At 46.3% G+C, this 18789-nt stretch overlaps 1 protein-coding gene across 7 annotated transcripts in view; it reads left to right on the forward strand.

Annotated features, from left to right (window-relative positions):
* The window catches only part of LOC132828828 (amyloid-beta A4 precursor protein-binding family A member 1-like), a 202319-nt gene that overhangs the window by 113306 nt on the left and 70224 nt on the right, over positions 1 to 18789 (forward strand). For all 7 annotated transcript variants that reach the window (XM_060846008.1, XM_060845981.1, XM_060845995.1 and 4 more), the window contains exon 2: positions 361 to 1540. In XM_060846008.1, coding sequence (XP_060701991.1) covers positions 416 to 1540 — 1125 coding nt within the window. In that variant the 5' untranslated portion in view covers positions 361 to 415. The remainder of the gene's footprint in view (positions 1 to 360; positions 1541 to 18789) is intronic.

Consider the following 18789-nt stretch of genomic DNA (forward strand, 5'->3'; position numbering starts at 1 on the left):
ACATTGCAGTGGACAAGTCAGTTCCCATTCGATACTTTATTGGGGTGTGAAGCCTTCTGAGACAACAGAGGTGCTGAAAGCTACCCTAGAAATGTGATTCTTCCCTTTGATAAAGAATGCATTAAAAAATATGATCAAAGTGTGCTGAAGTGGTTGGCTGATGAGGGAAATGGAGCTAAGCGAGGTGTTCACAGAATGAAACAGTGAAACACAACCCTAACTCTAACTTCAGTGTTTGAAGTGAAGAAACGCTGAGGTCCATTGTGAGGTCTGTTGGAAAGAGCTGTAATGTCTGCTTTCACTTCAACTGCACAACGTTGACTTCCTTGCTTTTGTTTTGTCCCTTTCTGTGCATTCCAGGGAGAGCCGCCGGAGATGCTGCCAGTGTAGACGGACCAGCTCTGGGCATTCCGACATGAACAGACCAGAGGAGGCGCTGGAGACGGACGAGGAACCGGGGAGTGAGGACGTGAACGAGGCAGTGGAGGCTGATCTCCAGCACTCGGAGGAGGAGGAGGAGGCCGGTCGCCGCGGCAACAGCAAGCGAGGAGGACGGGCACGGCTGGCGGATGAGGAGGGCACCCTGGCCAGGTCCGCCAGCACCGAAAGCGGCTTCCACAACCATACGGACAGAGCCGAGGGCGACGTCATCTGCACGCACGGCGACCCCTACGGGTCCCGGGAGAGGCTTCAGGACAACGGAGAGGAGGACGAGCGTTCCTACGCCGTGCACTGCCGGCCGGAGGCGGAGGAGTACACGGAGAACGCCGAGTCGGAGCACGTGGAAGCTGCTGACAGTCGGACTCTCCCGAGCGTCCTGCACTTTGACATGGTGGACCGCGAAGGGCTTCTGGGCTCAGCCTACTCTGGATATGTTTACAGCCACCACCCATTCCACCGCGGCGAGGACCAACAGTATGCCGAGCCCTACGACGACTATGCAGCACAGGAGCACGTTTATGAGGAAATCGGCGAGGCGCCCGATCTGGACGGTGGGGAAACCCTCCGGCTGTACGAGCGAGAGAGGGAGGAGGCTGAGCACTACCGCAAGGAAGCCCTGGGGGCCAGGCTGCACCATTACGACGAACGGTCGGACAACGAGTCGGACAGCCCTGAGAAGGAGGCCGAGTTTGCTCCCTACCCTCGAATGGATAGCTACGAGCAAGAGGAGGACATTGACCAGATCGTGGCGGAAGTGAAGCAGAGCATGAGTTCCCAAAGCCTCGACCGGGGCTGCGAGGAAATGCCAGAAGCTGAACAGAACTCAGGCAGTGGGCAGGAGGCCGACGATGTCATGTCTGCGCTGAACTCCCGGTCTGTGTCTTCCACAGGCCTGGGAGAGTCTCTGAGGCATACCAGAGAACAAAGAGATGCCATTTCTTTAGCTATTAAGGACATCAAGGAAGCAATTGAAGAAGTAAAAACCAGAACCGTCCGATCACCTTACACTCCAGACGAGCCAGCAGAGCCCATCTGGGTTATGCGACAAGATATTAGCCCGACAGCAGAATGTGAGAACCAACTAGTGATGGAAGGAGACGTAAGTACCTGAAATTTCTGTGATGGTTTTAGTTTGTCAACACTCCTTGAAGTATTTTGAATCTGGTTGTGCAACAAGTTGAAATAAAATTAGAAACTGCTGGATAATCTCTGGTTTCTGAGGAAGGGTCACTGGACCTGAAACATTAACTCTGATTGACCTCCGCAGACCTGCTGAGGTTTTCCAGGAGTTTCTGTTTTTGTTTCAGATTTCCAGCATACGTAGTCCTTTCTGGGTTTTTTTGTCAAGGTGTAGTACCGATGGGTTTTGCTAAACTATGCCACATTTACCTTACTTGGTATTCTCGTGATGACAATGAGACAAATCCTGAAGGTTAAAAAATTTACTCACTATGAGTAAAAAGGGTCACTGGGCTCAGTTGGCCATTTTTAAACTTGAGCACCAAGTCTTGCCCCTCAGTCTCCTCCTTTTGTCAGAAACCCCAGAGAGCAAGATATACCTCAGAGGGATCTAGGGAGGGGCTTCCAGGGCCTCCGAAGTCAGGCGGAGTATATTTGGGTAAAACAATTAAAACTGAAGCTGTGTTGGAGAGCAGAGGGAACCTGGAAGATGATGGGTCTGGAGGGGGTAGAGAGAGATAGGGAATGGTGAGACCAGGAAGGTATTTGAATAATTGAATGATGCTGTTAAAATGGAACTGTTGCTAGGCTGTGAGCGACCGAAGATCAGCAAATACAAGGGAGGTGGGTGAGCAGATGTGATGCAAGTCAGGACAAATGGCAACCACATTACCCACAACGGAATCCCACAAACAACAGAGAGACTTCTATCTGCAGTGAGAGTAAGCTCAGAGTTCAAATTCAGACTGGTGTTCCTGGATACACTTGTGTTTAAAGCGTGACAATTGAAAATATTAAAAGTTGCGTGCAAAGCACTGCTAAGGTCAATGGCAATGTACTAGTGACCCATTGAGCCAGCTGTAATCCACTGGGGAGCACTGTCACCTCGGAGCCAGAATGTTGCTTCCTCTTCAGGGATTCGAGGTTAAACCTAACTCTGAGGGGAAGCTGCAGTGCTGAGGCAGCCCCATTATAGGTAAGACATTTAACTGCCCTCCCAGATGGGTGTAAAACATCCCATGACCACTATTTCGAAGAAAAACAAGGCGATCAATCTCCCAGGTGTCTGAGTCAACCTTCGATCACCATTCAAAACAGATCAGAATTAAAATTAGCTTTATTGTCACATGTACTCAAATGAGTACAGTGAAAAGTTTTCACGTTGCCACTTACAGCGTCAACTTAGGTACAAAAGTACCTAGATATAACTTCATCAGTTACAAGGTCTTAGAAAGTAGAGAAGTAAAGAGTCCAGCATTGCAGACATAAAAGTGCAGAACAGCAGGCTTCCAACCCAGAGCACGCTGGCATCTAGCCTCCAGCCCATACTCGGCCTTCGCTCCAGCCCAGGCTGGGCTTCACCTTGAGGTCCTTCAGGCTGAGAAATCACTGTGGAATCACCTGAAGACTGGGAGACCACAGTGAGGCCATGCCAGGCCAAGAGATCGGCATGCTGGGCTGAGACGATGCCACACCTGGAGGCTGTCGGGAAGGGTCCGCTACACCAGGCCGGATCATTATCACACTGTATTTTGTGGGCTCTTGTTGTATGCAACATGACTGCCGTGTTTCCTGCATTCCACCAGTGGTTGCTACAGTTCCAAAGTACTTTCTTGGCTGTAAAGCCATCATTGGTGCTACATAAATGCAATTTATTCCTTTTGGGGTAAAATAGGCAGGATAAACCAGACATTGGCTAGTTAGCTGACCCTTCTGGATTTTGTATGGCAAAAGTGTACTCGGGATGAAAGCAGCCCTCATTATTGACCTCAAGTGCAAAAGTGCACAGGACTAATCCATCAACCCGAGCACCGTCAATGAAAGTTCAGATGAAGATTGAACAAATGTTGGTGAGGCTAACCTGGAGGTGGCACTATAGTGCAGTATATCCTAGCAAGGTCCTATAGGTGAGTGACTGGCTTGAATTATAGCTATCGTTAATGAATTAATTCCTGCTCATGTCCTGCAGGCATTGTATTTGGAAGGACTGACATAAATGCTGTCAGCGAGAGATGAATGCAAGATGAGGTTTAGGCTCAGGATAATATTTTACAAAACGAGTGAATGAATATTAAAATTTAGACACGGGTGATTAAAATTTATGGGCTTTATTAATTTGAAGCACTGTTGAGCGCAGTCACGTTTTAAAACTCGTGAATAAGAATTCTTATCCTAAATTTTATGCAGAACTCAGCGTTTGGAATGGTCTGCTGACCTCAGTGATGAACAAAAATACTGACACCAACCGTTTTACAGGAAGAAATTGATGTTGTAGAGGACGTAAGGAGGAGGTTAAATCTGTGTCCGTAGTTATTGACTTCTCTGCTAATGGAAATGGGTCCTTCCTATCCACTCTATCTAGACCTTGTATAACTTTCACCACCTCTAGAAAATCCCCCAAAGACCCTCTGTCCCATTGAAAACAGTCACAGGCACTGTGTTTCCTCATAGCTAACATTCTTACTTCCTGGTAACATCTCATAAATAGATAAATCCCCTGGACCCGATTAACTATATCCCACGACATTGTGGGAAGCTAAGGAAGAGATTGCTGGGTGTCTAGTGGAGATATTTTTCTCATGGACAGCCATACATGAGGTTTTGGAAGACTGGATGGTCACTAATGTTGTGTCATTAGTTTAAGAAAGGCTGCAAGGAAAAAAACTGGTGAGCCTGACATCAGTGCTGGGTAAGTTGTTGGAAAGGATTCTGAGAGACAGGATCCACATTCAGTTGGAAAGGCAAGAACTGATTAGGGATAGCCAGCACGGCTTTGTGCATGGGAAATCCTGTCACAGAAACAAGAAGATGATGATAAATGAAGGCAAAGCGATAAACATTTCTACATGGACGTTAGCAAGGCCTTTGACAAGGTTCTGCGTGCTAGAGTGGTTAGTAAGGTTAGATCACATAGAATCCAGGGAGAGCTAGCCAATTGGATGCATAATTGGCTTGATGGTAGGAGACAGAGTGGTGGTAGAGGGTTGCTATGCAGACTGGAGGCCTGTGAACAGGGGTGTGCCGCAAGGATCAGTTCATTATTATCTAAATGATTTAGATGAGAACAGAGGAGGCATGGTTAGTAAGTTTGTGGATGATGCCAAAATTGGCAGTATGGTGGACAGTGAAGATGGTTATCTAAGAGTTCACTGGGATCTTATCAACTGGGCCAGTGGCCGAGAATGGCAGATGGAATTTAATCCAGATAAATTCAAGGTGTTGCATTTTGTTAAGACAAACCAGGGCAGGACTTACTGAGTGAATGGTAGGGCCCTAGGCATGTTGGTATACAGAGAATCCTAAGGGTGTAGTTACATAGTCTCTTGAAAGTGGTGTCACTGGTGGACAGGGTGGTGAAGAAGGACTTGGCACACTTGTCTTCATTGGTCAGAACACTGGGTACAGGAGTTAAAATGTCATGTTATAGCTGTCCAAGACATTGGTAAGGCCACATTTGGGGTACTGTGTACAGTTCTGGTCACCTTGCTATAGGAAGCATGTTATTAAATTGGAAAGAGTGCAAAAAGGTAGTACAGGAAATTACTGAGATGAGAGGGTTTGAACCATAAGGAGTGGCGAAATAGGCTGAGATGTGTTTTCCTGGAGCATAGGAGGCTGAGGGGCTGACATTTCAGAGGCGTATAAAATAATGGGGTCATAGATAAGGTGAATAGCCAGGTCTTTTCCCCAAGGTAGCAGAGTCCAAAACTAGAGGGCATCGGTGACAGGGGAAAGATTTAAAAATACATCTAAGGAGCAACATTTTCACATAGAGTGATGTGTATTTGGAATGAACTGTTGGAGGAAGTGGTAGAGGCCAGTACAAATACAACACTTAGAGTCACAGAGATGCACAGCACGGAAACAAACCAACTTACCCATGCCGACCAGATATCCTAAGTTAATCTAGTCCCACCTGCCAGCACCCGGCCCACATCCGTCCAAACCCTTCCTATTCATATACCCATCCAAATGCCTCTTAAATGTTGCAATTGTATCAGCCTCCACCACTTCCTCTGGCAGCTCATTCCATACACGTACCACCTACTGCGTGAAAAAGTTGCCCGTTCTGTCTCTTTTATATTTTTCCCCTCTCACCCTAAACCTATGCCCTCTAGTTCTGGACTCCCCGATCCCAGGGAAAAGACCTTGTCTATTTATCCTATCCATACCTCTCATGATTTTATAAACCTCTCTAAGGTCACCCCTCAGTCTCCGAAGCTCCAGGGAAAACAGCCAAAGCCTATTCAGCCTCTCCCTAGAACTCAAATCCTCCAACCCTGCCAATATCCTTGTAAATCTTTTCTGAGCCCTTTCAAGTTTCACAACATTCTTCCTGTAGCAGGGAGACCAGAATTGAACACAGTATTCCAAAAGTGGCCTAACCAATGAACTGTAGAGCACAACATGACCTCCCAACTCCTGTACTCAATGTTCTGTCCAATAAAAGCAAGCTTACCAAATACCTTCTTCACTATCCTATCTACCTGTGACTTCCTTTTCAAGGAGCTATGAACCTGCACACCAAGATTTCTTTGTTCAGCAACTCTCCCCAGGACCTTACCATTAACTCCATGAGTCCTGCCCTGATTTGCCTTTCCAAAATGCAGCGCTTCACATTTATCTAAATTAAACTCCATCTGCCACTCCTCAGCTCATTGGCCCATTTGATCAAGATCTCATTGTACTCTGAGGTAACCTTCATTTTTGTCTGCAAATTTACTAACCATACCTCCTATGTTCACATCCAAGTCATTTATATAAATGATGAAAAGCATCACAGGCCTCCAGTTTGAAAAGCAACCCACCACCACCACCCTCTGTCTTCTACCTTTGAGCTAGTTCTGTATCCAAATGGCTAGTTCTCCCTGTATTCCATGAGATCTAACTTTGTTAACCAGTCTCCCATGGGGAACCTTGTTGAACGCCTTACTGAAGTTTAAAGAACATTTGAAAAGATACGCGGATAGAAACAGTTTAGAGGGATAAGGGCGAAACACAGGGAAATGGGACTAATTCAGTTTAGGAAACCTGATTGGCATGGACGAATTGGGCCGAAGTGTCAGTCTCTATGCTGTATAATTCTATGACTGTAAATAACCCTCTGTAGCCTTTCTAATGTAATCACATTTTTTCTATATTACTGGGAACAGCATAGTGACCAGCTGTGATCTAGCGTATTCTCCCTGCGCTTATCATCCAGGTCTTGTTCATTCGAAGAAAGTGCCTTATATGCCTGCTTGAATTCTATCTACCTGCTATGCTACCTCCAGGAATCTCTGGTTATATACTTCAAATTACGGCTGTTGTCTGCAATTCTTAATATCCTCCTGTTTCTTGTATATTCTGCGGTATTGTATGTCCTCCTCAAATTCATTGCCTCTCGCTCATCCCGACTGAATTCCATTTGCCACTTCTTGGTCCACCTGATATCTTCCTGTAGTCTTCTCCATTGTCTACCAGAAGACCCATATCTTTTATCAAACTTCTCAATCAGACTCCTACCAATTAAGGGTAAATTATTGACACCATGAACTGTGAGGGGCCAGTATGAAGCCCCACAGACACTCTTGTGTTGTGCTAGCGATTAATAAAACATGATTTCAGCTTCAGAAGCAGAAACTTTCTAATAAAAGAGTTGCCCTAATTTTGAAGGTTATTGAGGAGCATTTAGATATTGTAGGTGTGAGCGAGACTTCAGGATCCATATTAAGCATCTGTTTTGGCTGATGCTTCATAAATCAGCTTTGCAAAGCCATCTGTTAACTGAAGAGTAAATCTATTTGGCAAGGGGATAGAGGATTAGCTAATGACTTTTGCCTCAGTCTAAAAGAGAACTGGGACATTTTTCTTTGGAGACAGAGTTTTCTAAAATTCTTTTCATTTTGAGATATAGGTGTCTCTGCTATTTATTGGTCATTAGTAGATATCCTTGAGAAGTTGGAAGGGTAGGAATTATTTCGGATTTCACTCCTCCCACATTAGATGTTTAAGTGGAATTCGTAGAACTGAAGTCACCTTGACTGAAAGCCATTGGGTTAATTTGTTTTGTTTGATATTCGGCCGAGAAGGAAGACCCAAGCTTCCACAGTATCGCCAGTGGCACCAGATCAGCCATTTTTCCGTCTGGCCATACTGTCCAATGAAGCTACACCGTCAGGAGAGGAGGCTGCAGAGGGACGTCAGACCCCCCCCCCCCCCCCCCCCCCCCCCCCGAGCCTCCTATAAGCATGCAAATTTTTTAAAAAGGCATTCAGGGGAAATGTTTGCAATCATCAAAAAGTCATTCTTGAATAAAACTAAGGGAAGGAGCCTGCAGTGAAGCAAAGACGTTTCCACTTGTCATGAAAGGCGTTCAAATAAAGAATTCAAGAAGTAGTGAGCTACTTTGCTTTCCAAGCCTTTAATATTTTACATTGAACGTGGAGCAGACACCATGGATTCTGCCCAATTGCTCTGATTTTATATTCTACGCTCATCTCTCCATTGCCACTCCCTTTATCTTCCACATTTATCTAGTTTTCCAGTAAACAGAATGTACAGTGTAGTGATAGCCCTTAGCAAAGATTTTGCAACTCAAAGGCATCGTTTACAACCAGCGAGGTGTCCCTTGAAGTGCAATCAGCCTTGTAATTGAGGGAACTGGGCAGCAATTTGTGCACAGCAAGGTCCCACGAATAGCAATGCCGTAATGACCAAGTAGCCTGTTCTTATTGTGACGTTGATTGAAGGATCAGTGTTGGCCAAGTACACCACTGGGGAGAGAACTTCCTTGCTCTTAGTTCACCGGAGAGGACCATAGTTCAGTGCCTCATCTGAAAGACTGCACTTCTAACAGTGCGACATTCCTTCAGCTGTGCATTGAGATCCCTGCTTAGATATTGTGTGTACGTCTCTCCAGTGTGACTTGAACCCACAGTGACAAATAATTATACTGTTTTATAGATGTCTTTGTCTGTGTGTGTGCATTTTTAGAAACCTATAAAGTTTATGTTTTTCTTCTGCTGGGAATCCAAGAAAGACTGTTTTGTTGAGTATTAAATCTAACTGGAAACTGCTTTCAGTCAGCAAGCTTGTTGCTTACAGTAGAATTGATGACTTCACTTTGCTCCCTGATCTCTTTTGAGTGAGCCACTCACAAATGGGTGGCAGTCTGGGACTCTATAACTTATCTCCGTGTGCTACAGAAAGAACATTTGGGCCAAGGGTCTGGCTAATGTGTGCCATCTTGTAAGACCTAGTTTCAGTCAGACATTGCAACAGGGTGGAATCTGGCTTAATTGCGATGCCCCATGTGGTTAAATAGCTTAATTCCATGCATGTAGAAAGAAGAACCTCTTGATTTCAGTGGGCACTTACTGTTTATAGAATCTTGTCTCAAAGAGAGTTGGATACTTGAGAAATGTTTTGTTGTAAAACACTCAATGGGACAGGTTCCAAAGAGGAGTTATTGGACTAGAAACATTAACTCAGTTTCTTTCTCCACAGCTGCCAGTCTTTAGATTTTTGTTTGGATACGATTCCCTACTGTATGCAAACTTGCCATTTGGCCCAACAAATCCACTCCGACCCATTCCCCTACCCTATATTTACCTCTGACTAATGCACCTAACACAATGGGCAATTTAGCATGGCCAATTCACCTGACCTGCACATCTTTGCATTGTGGGAGGAGACTGGAGCACCTGGAGGAAACCCATGCAGACACTGGGAGAATGTGCAAACTCCACACAAACAGTCGCCTCAGGCTGGAATCGAACCCAGATCACACTGTGAGGCAGTAGTGCTAACCACTGAGCTACCGTCCTGCTGAGTTTCTCCAGCACTTCCTTTTTCTTACCCAAAGGGATCGTTCTCTGTAAATTCCTATGGACTTGTGTCAGTCTCGGCTTAGTGGGCAGCCCATTAACCTCTGAACCAGAAAATTGTTCAAGTCTGATTCCTGCACGTTAGCCCAAAGATTAAGGTGACACAACCAGTGCTGCGCTATCAGAGTTGATGTTTTGGGGTGTGATAGCCTGGGATTCTTGTCACTGGAGTGTAGGAAGTTGAAGGGTGACCTTATTGGAATTTATAAAATCATGAGGGGCATAGTGAGTGACAAGGATATTTTCCCTTGGGTGTTCAAAACTAATGGGCATATTTTTAAGATGAGAGGAGAAAGATTAATAAGGACATGAGGGGCAAATCTTTTACACACAGAGTTGTTCATGTGTGGAATGAACTGCCAGAGAAAGTGGTGGATGTGGGTACAGTTACGTTTAAAAGACATTTAGATAAGAACATGAATATGAAATATTTGCAGGGATGTGGGCCAAACGCAGGCAGATGGGACTAGTTTAGTTTGGGATTATTGTTGGCATGGTTGGACTGAAGGGTTTGCTTTCATGCTGTATGATTCTATGACAATATCATTCCTGATGAAGGGCTCTGGCCCGAAACGTCGAATTTCCTGTTCCTTGGATGCTGCCTAACCTGCTGTGCTTTACCCAGCAACACATTTCAGCTCTGATCTCCAGCATCTGCAGACCTCACTTTTTACTCGAAGATTTTAACCTACTGCGAATCCTCTTGCGAAGCTCTCTTCCTCCCTCTACAAGGATTTCAGTGAGTCTCTCTCTCACTGCACCCCCCAGGTCATCTCCTCTGCACAGAAGCTCTTCAGCCACGTTCTCAAACAGACCCGCTACCACAGCCACATCTCCTTCCTCAGCACCTGCCTACGGAACCGACTGATCCCACACGGACTCCGGACTACATTCCAACCAACAAAATTTGGACCCAACCAGGACAACCTGTACCTACAACAAATCCGAAGCCTGCAGCAACAGACCTCCCTCCGGATCCTCCGCTCCACCCTTGCAGCCATGCGTCGCTACCTACGTTCCCTGCAATCAGCCCTACCCCAGCTCAGGACAACACTCTCACCTCATTCCTGATGAATTTCCTGTTCCTTGGATGCTGCCTAACCTGCTGTGCTTTAACCAGCAACACATTTTCAGCTCGATTCTATGACAATGCCCAGTCTACTCTCTAGGTGAGTGTAAGATACCCAAAGTCTTTTGAAGAAGTTTCAAGATGACATTTTTAAAGGAGAGTAGCGGGGGGGGGGTGTATTTATCCCTTGACCAGCATCACCACAACAGATTTTCTTCTTGTTATCACATTGCTGTTTGTGAAGGCCTGTTGTGCAGAGATTGGCTACATTACATCAGTGATTGCCATTCAAATTAGTTGCAAGTCACTTTGGGAAGTCCTCACGTCCTTCAGGGCACTATGATACCACAAGGCACCATCCAAACTCAGTTTGAGGGTTCTCAGCGAAGCTTAATGGTGCAGGTTGATGAAAAGAATGTTCCAGCGGTCTCCTGGTTAGCCCTAAGTTAACCCAAACCTCTACTATGTCTATCGCAACCCAAACCAAATCCTGTAGAACTAATCACCAAGTGCTCACTGCATCAACTACATTGTGTTATGAGCAAGTTAGGAGAGGTGAACTGACTCCTTTCCTTATCCCATTGTTCTATTAATGACATTTCGGGCATAAGCCTTTCGAGACAAGGGTTCCACAAACTAACAGGTAAAGATCTAACAAAAAACATGCATACATACATAGACCCCTCGAAGCCTGCCAAAAGATATCAAACTTTGCAGTGTTTAACTTAAAAGCATTTTGGCCAAAGAATAGTTGGATTCAGAAAAAAAAAATACTGATTCACAGATTGTCCTGCAAATCTCTCTGTTCTGAGGAAGAGTTATACATTAACACTGTTCCTCTCTCCCCAGGTGTTGCCAGATCTGCTGCGTTTCTCTAGCATTCCCATTGCAGATACAGTCACAAGCTACTGTCACTGAGGTTTCTTCTTGGATCAGTTATAGCTAATTAAATTCTCTTTTTTTTTTAAGAGAGACAATGTAGGTTGGCTTCTTTTTTAACCCTCAAATTATAACAAAGTGGTCTTCCAGTGAATTGTCACCTCAGAAGTGTTAATGAGAGTGGATTCAGAGAAATAGAAAGAAGACAGAGACTGTTGCCCTGTGTGGAAGGGTTTCTCTGGGCGTGCTCACAACCAATAATGTTTTTTCAGACCCACACACTGGGTCATGTGGCCTGTCTCTGGAAACATTGCAGATTCGTTGTCTCCATTCAGGTAGATTGTGTTCTTTGAAAATACAACATTGTTGCTCCAGTGGCCAATTTCTCTGTTTTGAAAAGTGTCCTCTTCTAAAATATCAAGATTTTATAGTCGATATAACAAATTAATAACCATGTGGGGTGGCAAGGTGGCTCAGTGGTTAGCACTGCTGCCTCACAGCGCTAGGGACTGGGTTTGATTCCTGCCTCGGGCAACTGTGTGGAGTTTGCACGTTCTCCCTGTGCCGTGTCTGTGTGGGTTTCCACCTTAGCATGGTGAATTGGCCATGCTAAGTTGTCCACAGTGCTAGGTGCATTAGAACGGGGCAATGGGTCTGGGTGGGTTGCTGTTCAGAGGGTCGGTATGGATTTGTTGGGCTGAAGGGCGTGTTTCCATTGTGTAGGGTATCTAATGTAATAACCCTTCTTCATAGACTGACTGTCCTTGACATTAGGGCAAAATTTGATTGGGTGTGGCATCAAGGAATCTTAACAGAACTGAATTCTGATCAATCGTAATATAACAAAACAAAATGGAAAATGGGCTAAGTTCTCACAGGTTGTAGTCATACCTAGTGCAACAGAAGATGGTTGTTGGAGGTCAGTCATCTCAGCTCCAGGAAATCTCTGTGGGAATTCCTAAGTCTAGTGTCTTAGCTGCCTCCTCAATGGCCTTCCCTCCATCATGAGGTTAGAAATGAGGATGTTTGCTGATGATTAAACAGTGTTCAGCATCAGTCATGATTCCTAAGATACTGAAGCAGCATTCAGTATCTTAGGAGCATTCAGACTTGCATTGATAAGTGGCATGCAATGTTCAGTATCAGGCAATGACCATCTCACAAGATAGAGTCTAACCATTGCCTGTTGACATTCAATGGCATTACCATTATTAAACTGCTCTGTATCAATTTCCTGGTGGATACTAATGACCAGAAGCTGAACTGGTCAAGCCTTATTAATATAGTGGCTACAAGTTTATGTCAGTGGCTGGGAATTCTCCGGTGAGTAACTCATTTTCTGAACACGCCCCACCCCAAAACCTGTCTACCATCTACAAGGCACAAGTGCAATTGAATACTTTCCATTTGCCTAGCTAGGTACAGTTCCAGCAAGACACACAGTGCTCAACACCATCCAGGTCAAATCATCCTATCTAAGGTCTTCAACAGTCACTCCCATCATACCACAAGATGCACTGCAGTAACTCACTAAAGCTCCTCCAAAAGCACATTCAAAACTTGTAGCCAGCACCATCTAGAAGGACAAGGGTAGCAGTTACATGGTTAAGCCACCTCCTGCAAATTCCTGTCCTGGAGATATATTCCTGTTCTTTAATTGTCATAGGGTCAAAATCCTGGGATATCCTCTCCAACAGTGAGTGAGTATCCCTGGTTGAAAGAAATGGTTCACTATTACCTTTTTTAGGGCACTTTCAAATAGACAATAAATAATGGTGTAGCCATCAATGCCTACATCCCATCAATGAATACAAAACAACTTGATTCCCAATCTGGCATAACATTGGTGTCAGAATTGTTCAGATCCCAATAAGGCTTTATCCCTTGCTATAATTGTAACCTCCTTAGACCCAAACCTACCCCCATTGGTGGTCATGCCTATAGCTGTCCAGTAAGGATCTGAAAGGGTTAATGATTGACTAACTGCAATATGGACCTTCTACAGTGGTGATGTCATGAAGGTTTGATGGGAAGCTTAAACTAGGACCGTGAAAGAGACAAACTGAAGAGTGAACCCTCCCAATGGGGTTGTCATAGTAATGTTGAACCTATTCTTCTAACGAATAAATAATTACAATACACCAAGTTACATCCTGACTATTGCTGTAAAAAGACTTCTTTTTGTCTTGCACCCACTGAAGCAATTCACAAATGTACCAATCAGGTGAAAACCAACTATTAGACCTTATCACAGGAGAGTACTGATTGGTAATCAAGTTGACTCTGATTGATAGAGATGTTGCAGTGGAGAATGTAGCAGTTAATGCTGACTGACTGTTAACTATCAGGCTTTGTTTAGATTTTAAGCCAGGCAGATTGACTGATTGGTCAGAGCATGGCTGTCACCTGTTTTGTTGAGTTGTAATAGGCACAGTGCAAGTACAGGCTCTTTCTGTCTGTAAAAAAACAAAGGCCCTGCATATCAATATTTGTATGTTCCAGAATATGCAAGTGTACCACCCATGAGCCTAACTGAGAAACCTAAATTGGTTCTCTGTAATTCCTCTCGCATGTGGGATTATATAGCAAGTGTTGTCCACCTTTGCAGAGTCACCTCTGATGTTGCATACATGTGTTGCAAGTTCTACAAGCATGGGCTGGTTAGTGCTTTAATTGTTGCTGACCGTCAAAGGCGTGATTTGCCAGTTTTCTTTGGAAAGTGTGGACTAGGTAACAGGCATCACACCAGCAATGAAATTCATACACCACAGCTTCGCCTGCTGTTCAGAGCTTTTCCCTTTCAGGGTAATTAGGTAGACTAGGCAAGGTTGAGGACCAAAAGTGACTGGTTTAAGGCCTCTCTTGATTTTGCTCAGTATGTAGTGAGAAAGGAGCTGATCAGGGTGGCTGCTAGCTTACAGGATGACTTTGAAGCATTCCTGTTTTAGCATCAAGTTTGCCCAGTGTACAGACAGCTCAGGCCCTATTCATAAAGTTGCCAATAAAGACACTCTTGTAGCACACGGAACTGGAGGAATCACCAATGTATATACTAACTAATGAAGGTAGGTTTGTGATAGACAATAGTAGAGAACACCCTAATTGTTATCTCAACCGAGAGGTCAAGAAAAGGGATCTCACTTGACTGTTCCGTTTCAAATGTGATTTTGAGCGCAGGTTGGTGGCCCATCAGCTACAGATTCAAATGTATGATCTACATGGCGGAGATATATGCAAGGAGGAGAAGGTTAGGTGTCATTCTGTCATAGAGTCTTAAAGGCATACAGCATGGAAACAGGCCCTTCAGCCCAACTCGTCCAGGCTGACCCGGTTTCCTAAACCGAACAATTCCCATTTGCTTGCATTTGGCCCATTACCCTCTAATCTTTCCTATCCACATGCCTGTCCAAATGTCTTTCAAATGTAATTGTGTTTGCCTCTATCACTTCCTCAAGCGGTTCATTCCAAGTACGCACCACTCTGTGTGAAAAGGTTGCCCCTCGGGTCCCTTTTAAATCTTTCCTCTCTCACCTTAAAACTATGCCATGTAGTTTTGGACTCTCCTCGTCTGGGGAAAAGACCTTGGCTAATCACCTTACCTATGCCACTCAAATTTTAGAAGCCTCTATAAGGTTACCCCTCAGCTTCCTGTGCTCCAGTAAAAAAAATCCAAGCCTATCCAGACTCTTCTTATAATTCAAATCTTCCAGTCCCAGTGACATCCTTGTAAAACGTTTTTGGGCTTTTTCCAATTTAATAATATCCTTCCTATAGTAGGGCAACCAGAACTGTACACAGTGCTCCAAATGTGGCCTTACCAATGTTTTGTACAGCCGTAACATGATATTCCAACTCCTCAGAGGCAAGTTTTTTGTGCAAAAGAGCAAAGATGTCTGCGAGGGTTGGGTCTAGCGGGGATCCCATGGCAACACGATCTGCTTAAGCAGACAGAGTATCATTTAAACTGAGCTGAACTGCACGAGTTCATAAATTCAGTGAATACTGATCCACCCAATGGTGGCTGGCCCAGATTGCTGTGATGTCGTGCTGCAGTGCAGATGTTGAGGTCTTCCTTGAGTGAATACGAACATGTGTGCGCTACTGTTTCAACTGCCAAAATAGAGTCTAGACTACTAAATAACAATCCACTTCATCTTGTTTACTCTCTCCAAGACTCTTCCAGTTTGACTTAGTGGTGACGACCCTTGCATAGACTAAACCATTGAAGCCCCTAAAAACATCCACGCATTTAGAAAATACAATTGGCAGCACTGACAGCAGTCCCTAACTTGGAAGTCTTTCTCTAAACCTTCCCATTTCTGTACGTCCGTCTGTTCCTCTGAGATACTTGCTTACATCTGCCTTTTTGACCATGTTTTCGTTCGCCTAAAAATATCACCTCACGTGGCTCAGGACCAAATCCTGTTTGGCAACACTTGTACGATTTGCCGTCGGGATGTTTGCTATGTTAAAGGTGCTATGCAAATGCAAGTTAGCATGCAGAAAAGGTGGGCACATGAAGCCTGGAAGTAGGGACTTGTACTAATTTGTTGGTTTTAAAAGGCTGTAGACTATAGTTTGGAAGGGAGATCGAAAAGTATAAGGGTTTCATTGAAGGTTTAAGAAGAGGAAGCAGCGCGTTGGGTCTTGATTTCATCTCAAGAGTCTGTTGAAAAGGTGCACAAGCGGCTTTCGGTCTATTGTCGGATTGTGAATTGAGTGAAGTCTGACCATTTGTCCTTGGGTTCACAGTTCAGCAGCCCGGTGTGGATATAGGGATAGTGTGGGAAAGTAGGTTTGAGATGGAGGGTGTGCCATGATCCTGTTGAATGAGGAGCTGATGGCCAGGTCCACTCCTGTTTCTTGTGAGGCTGGTACTTGGAACAAAATGCCAGCTGCTTTAGTAAAGGCAGGGCTCTGAGGCAGTAAGATTCCTCGTGAATAATTAATTGTGATATCCTGCAAGGAAGATAGATTACCTTTCCAATTATTGTTGAACCAGAAACACATAGGGACATTGTCATAAAAAATGTGAATACATAGTCGTCGCCTACACATTAAATCTCTGAAGACGTGCCTCTAATAGCTTCCTGGCATAAGGTTATTTTTCAGTTTTATCAGCAGCTGGAATGGAGATGTCAAAATCTCTGACTACATCACAAATTCTGTATCCTCAAAATCATTGATGAATTTAGCTGCTCTGCTTTGAGCTCTGGTTTTCTGTTGGTGTGAGTTGAGCTTTTGGCTCATGTCCTGGTTATATTCACACCTCGGAGTCATTCCAGTTAAATCATCCTGAGCTCAACATGGAGACTGACCCGTCCAGTGCAGGTGCGAGGGGAGAGTGCTGCACTGTCCTCACGTTCATCATTCAGATGAGAGGTTAGACAGCAGTGTCTGGTGGAAGCACCGCAGTTAGTTGGCAGACAGAGTGCATCTGGGATCAGGCGTGACCCAAGGAGATAGAGAGAGAGAGGGAAGTGAGGAGGTGGAAAGACAGGGCGTTGAGGAGGTGGGAGAGCACGGTGAGGAGGTGGAGGGAGGGGACAGTGAGGAGGAGGTGGAGGGAGGGGGCGGTGAGGAGGAGGAGGTGGAGGGAGAGGGTGGTGAGGAGGTGGAGGGAGAGGGCGGCGAGGAGGAGGATGAGGGAGGGGGCGGTGAGGAGGAGGATGAGGGAGGGGGCGGTGAGGAGGCGGATGAGGGAGGGGGCGGTGAGGAGGAGGGAGTGGGAGGAGACGGTGACGAGGAAGGAGAGGGAGGGGCGGTGAGGAGGAGGAGGAGGGAGAGTGCGGTGAGGAGGAGGAGGAGGAGGGAGAGTGCGGTGAGGAGGAGGAGGGAGAGTGTGGTGAGGAGGCGGCGGAGGGAGAGGGCAGTGAGGAGGCGGATGAGGGAGGGGGCGGTGAGGAGGAGGTGGAGATGGAGAGGGCGGTGAGGAGGAGGCGGAGGGAGAGGGCGGAGGGAGAGGGCGGAGGAGGCGGGAGAGGGAGAGGGCGGTGAGGTGGAGGTGGAGGGAGAGGGTGGTGAGGAGGAGGCGGAGGGTGGGAGCGGTGAGGTGGAGGTGGAGGGAGAGGGAGAGAGCGGTGAGAAGGAGGAGGCGGAGGGAGGGGGTGGTGAGGAGGAGGCGGAGGGTGGGAGCGGTGAGGAGGAGATGGAGGGACGGGGTGGTGAGGAGGAGATGGCGGGAGGGGTGGTGAGGAGGAGGTGGAGGGAGAGTGCGGTGAGGAGGAGATGGAGGGAGGGGGCGGTGAGGAGGAGATGGAGGGAGGGGGCGGTGAGGAGGAGATGGAGGGAGGGGGCGGTGAGGAGGAGGTGGAGGGAGAGGGCGGTGAGGAGGAGGTGGAGGGAGAGGGCGGAGGAGGAGGGAGAGGGAGAGGGCGGTGAGGAGTAGGCGGAGGGTGGGAGCGGTGAGGTGGAGGGAGAGGGCGGAGGAAGAGGGAGAGGGCGGTGAGGTGGAGGTGGAGGGAGAGGGAGAGGGCGGTGAGGAGGAGGCGGAGGGTGGGAGCGGTGAGGTGGAGGTGGAGGAAGAGGGCGGAGGAGGCGGGAGAGGGAGAGGGCGGTGAGGTGGAGGGGGAGGGCGGTGAGGAGGAGGCGGAGGGTGGGAGCGGTGAGGTGGAGGGAGAGGGCAGTGAGGAGGAGGCGGAGGGTGGGAGCGGTGAGGTGGAGGGAGAGGGAGAGGGAGAGGGCAGTGAGGAGGAGGCGGAGGGTGGGAGCGGTGAGGTGGAGGTGGAGGGAGAGGGAGATGAGGTGGAGGCAGAGGGAGAGGCTGGTGAGTCAATTTCACGAAAACTACTGCATGGTCAACACAAACTATCCCAGTGGTGAATTATATTTAGTTTCTGTTCCCCAGCAGGCAGGACAATATATCAAACAAAATAACAAGCAACACTTGCAAGTTCTTCACAAATAACTGTGATAGATTGGGAAGTTAGTAGGATTTCTAGGACAATTGCCATCAGATTATATGTAAAATGTTGTCTTGTGCGTTATCTGTGTAAGTTGTGTATTTAAAGAGCAATTGACCCTCTGTTTCATGCTGGTGTTTCTGCTGCACATGAGTCTCCTATCACCTTTCTTCAGCTCATCCTCCCAACATATCGTTCTCTTCCTTCCTTTCTCACGTGCTTATCTAACACACCCTGAAATCCATCTACGTTGAAGTAAAACTTGAGGAGCACCATTGCCTTTCTTTACTTACAAAATGAAATAAATCTGTTGATCGATCCGAAAGAAAACATTCACAACTACTGTTGATACCAGTAAGGTGTCCCACATCTCCCAGCTCTGTCTCTGCAATGTATGGGTGTCATGTGGCAGGGTATGATTTGTTTTCTCTTAGCCGGCATTAATGCTGTC

This window comes from Hemiscyllium ocellatum, chromosome 2 (assembly GCF_020745735.1).
Source record: "Hemiscyllium ocellatum isolate sHemOce1 chromosome 2, sHemOce1.pat.X.cur, whole genome shotgun sequence".
In the NCBI taxonomy this organism is placed as follows: domain Eukaryota; kingdom Metazoa; phylum Chordata; class Chondrichthyes; order Orectolobiformes; family Hemiscylliidae; genus Hemiscyllium; species Hemiscyllium ocellatum.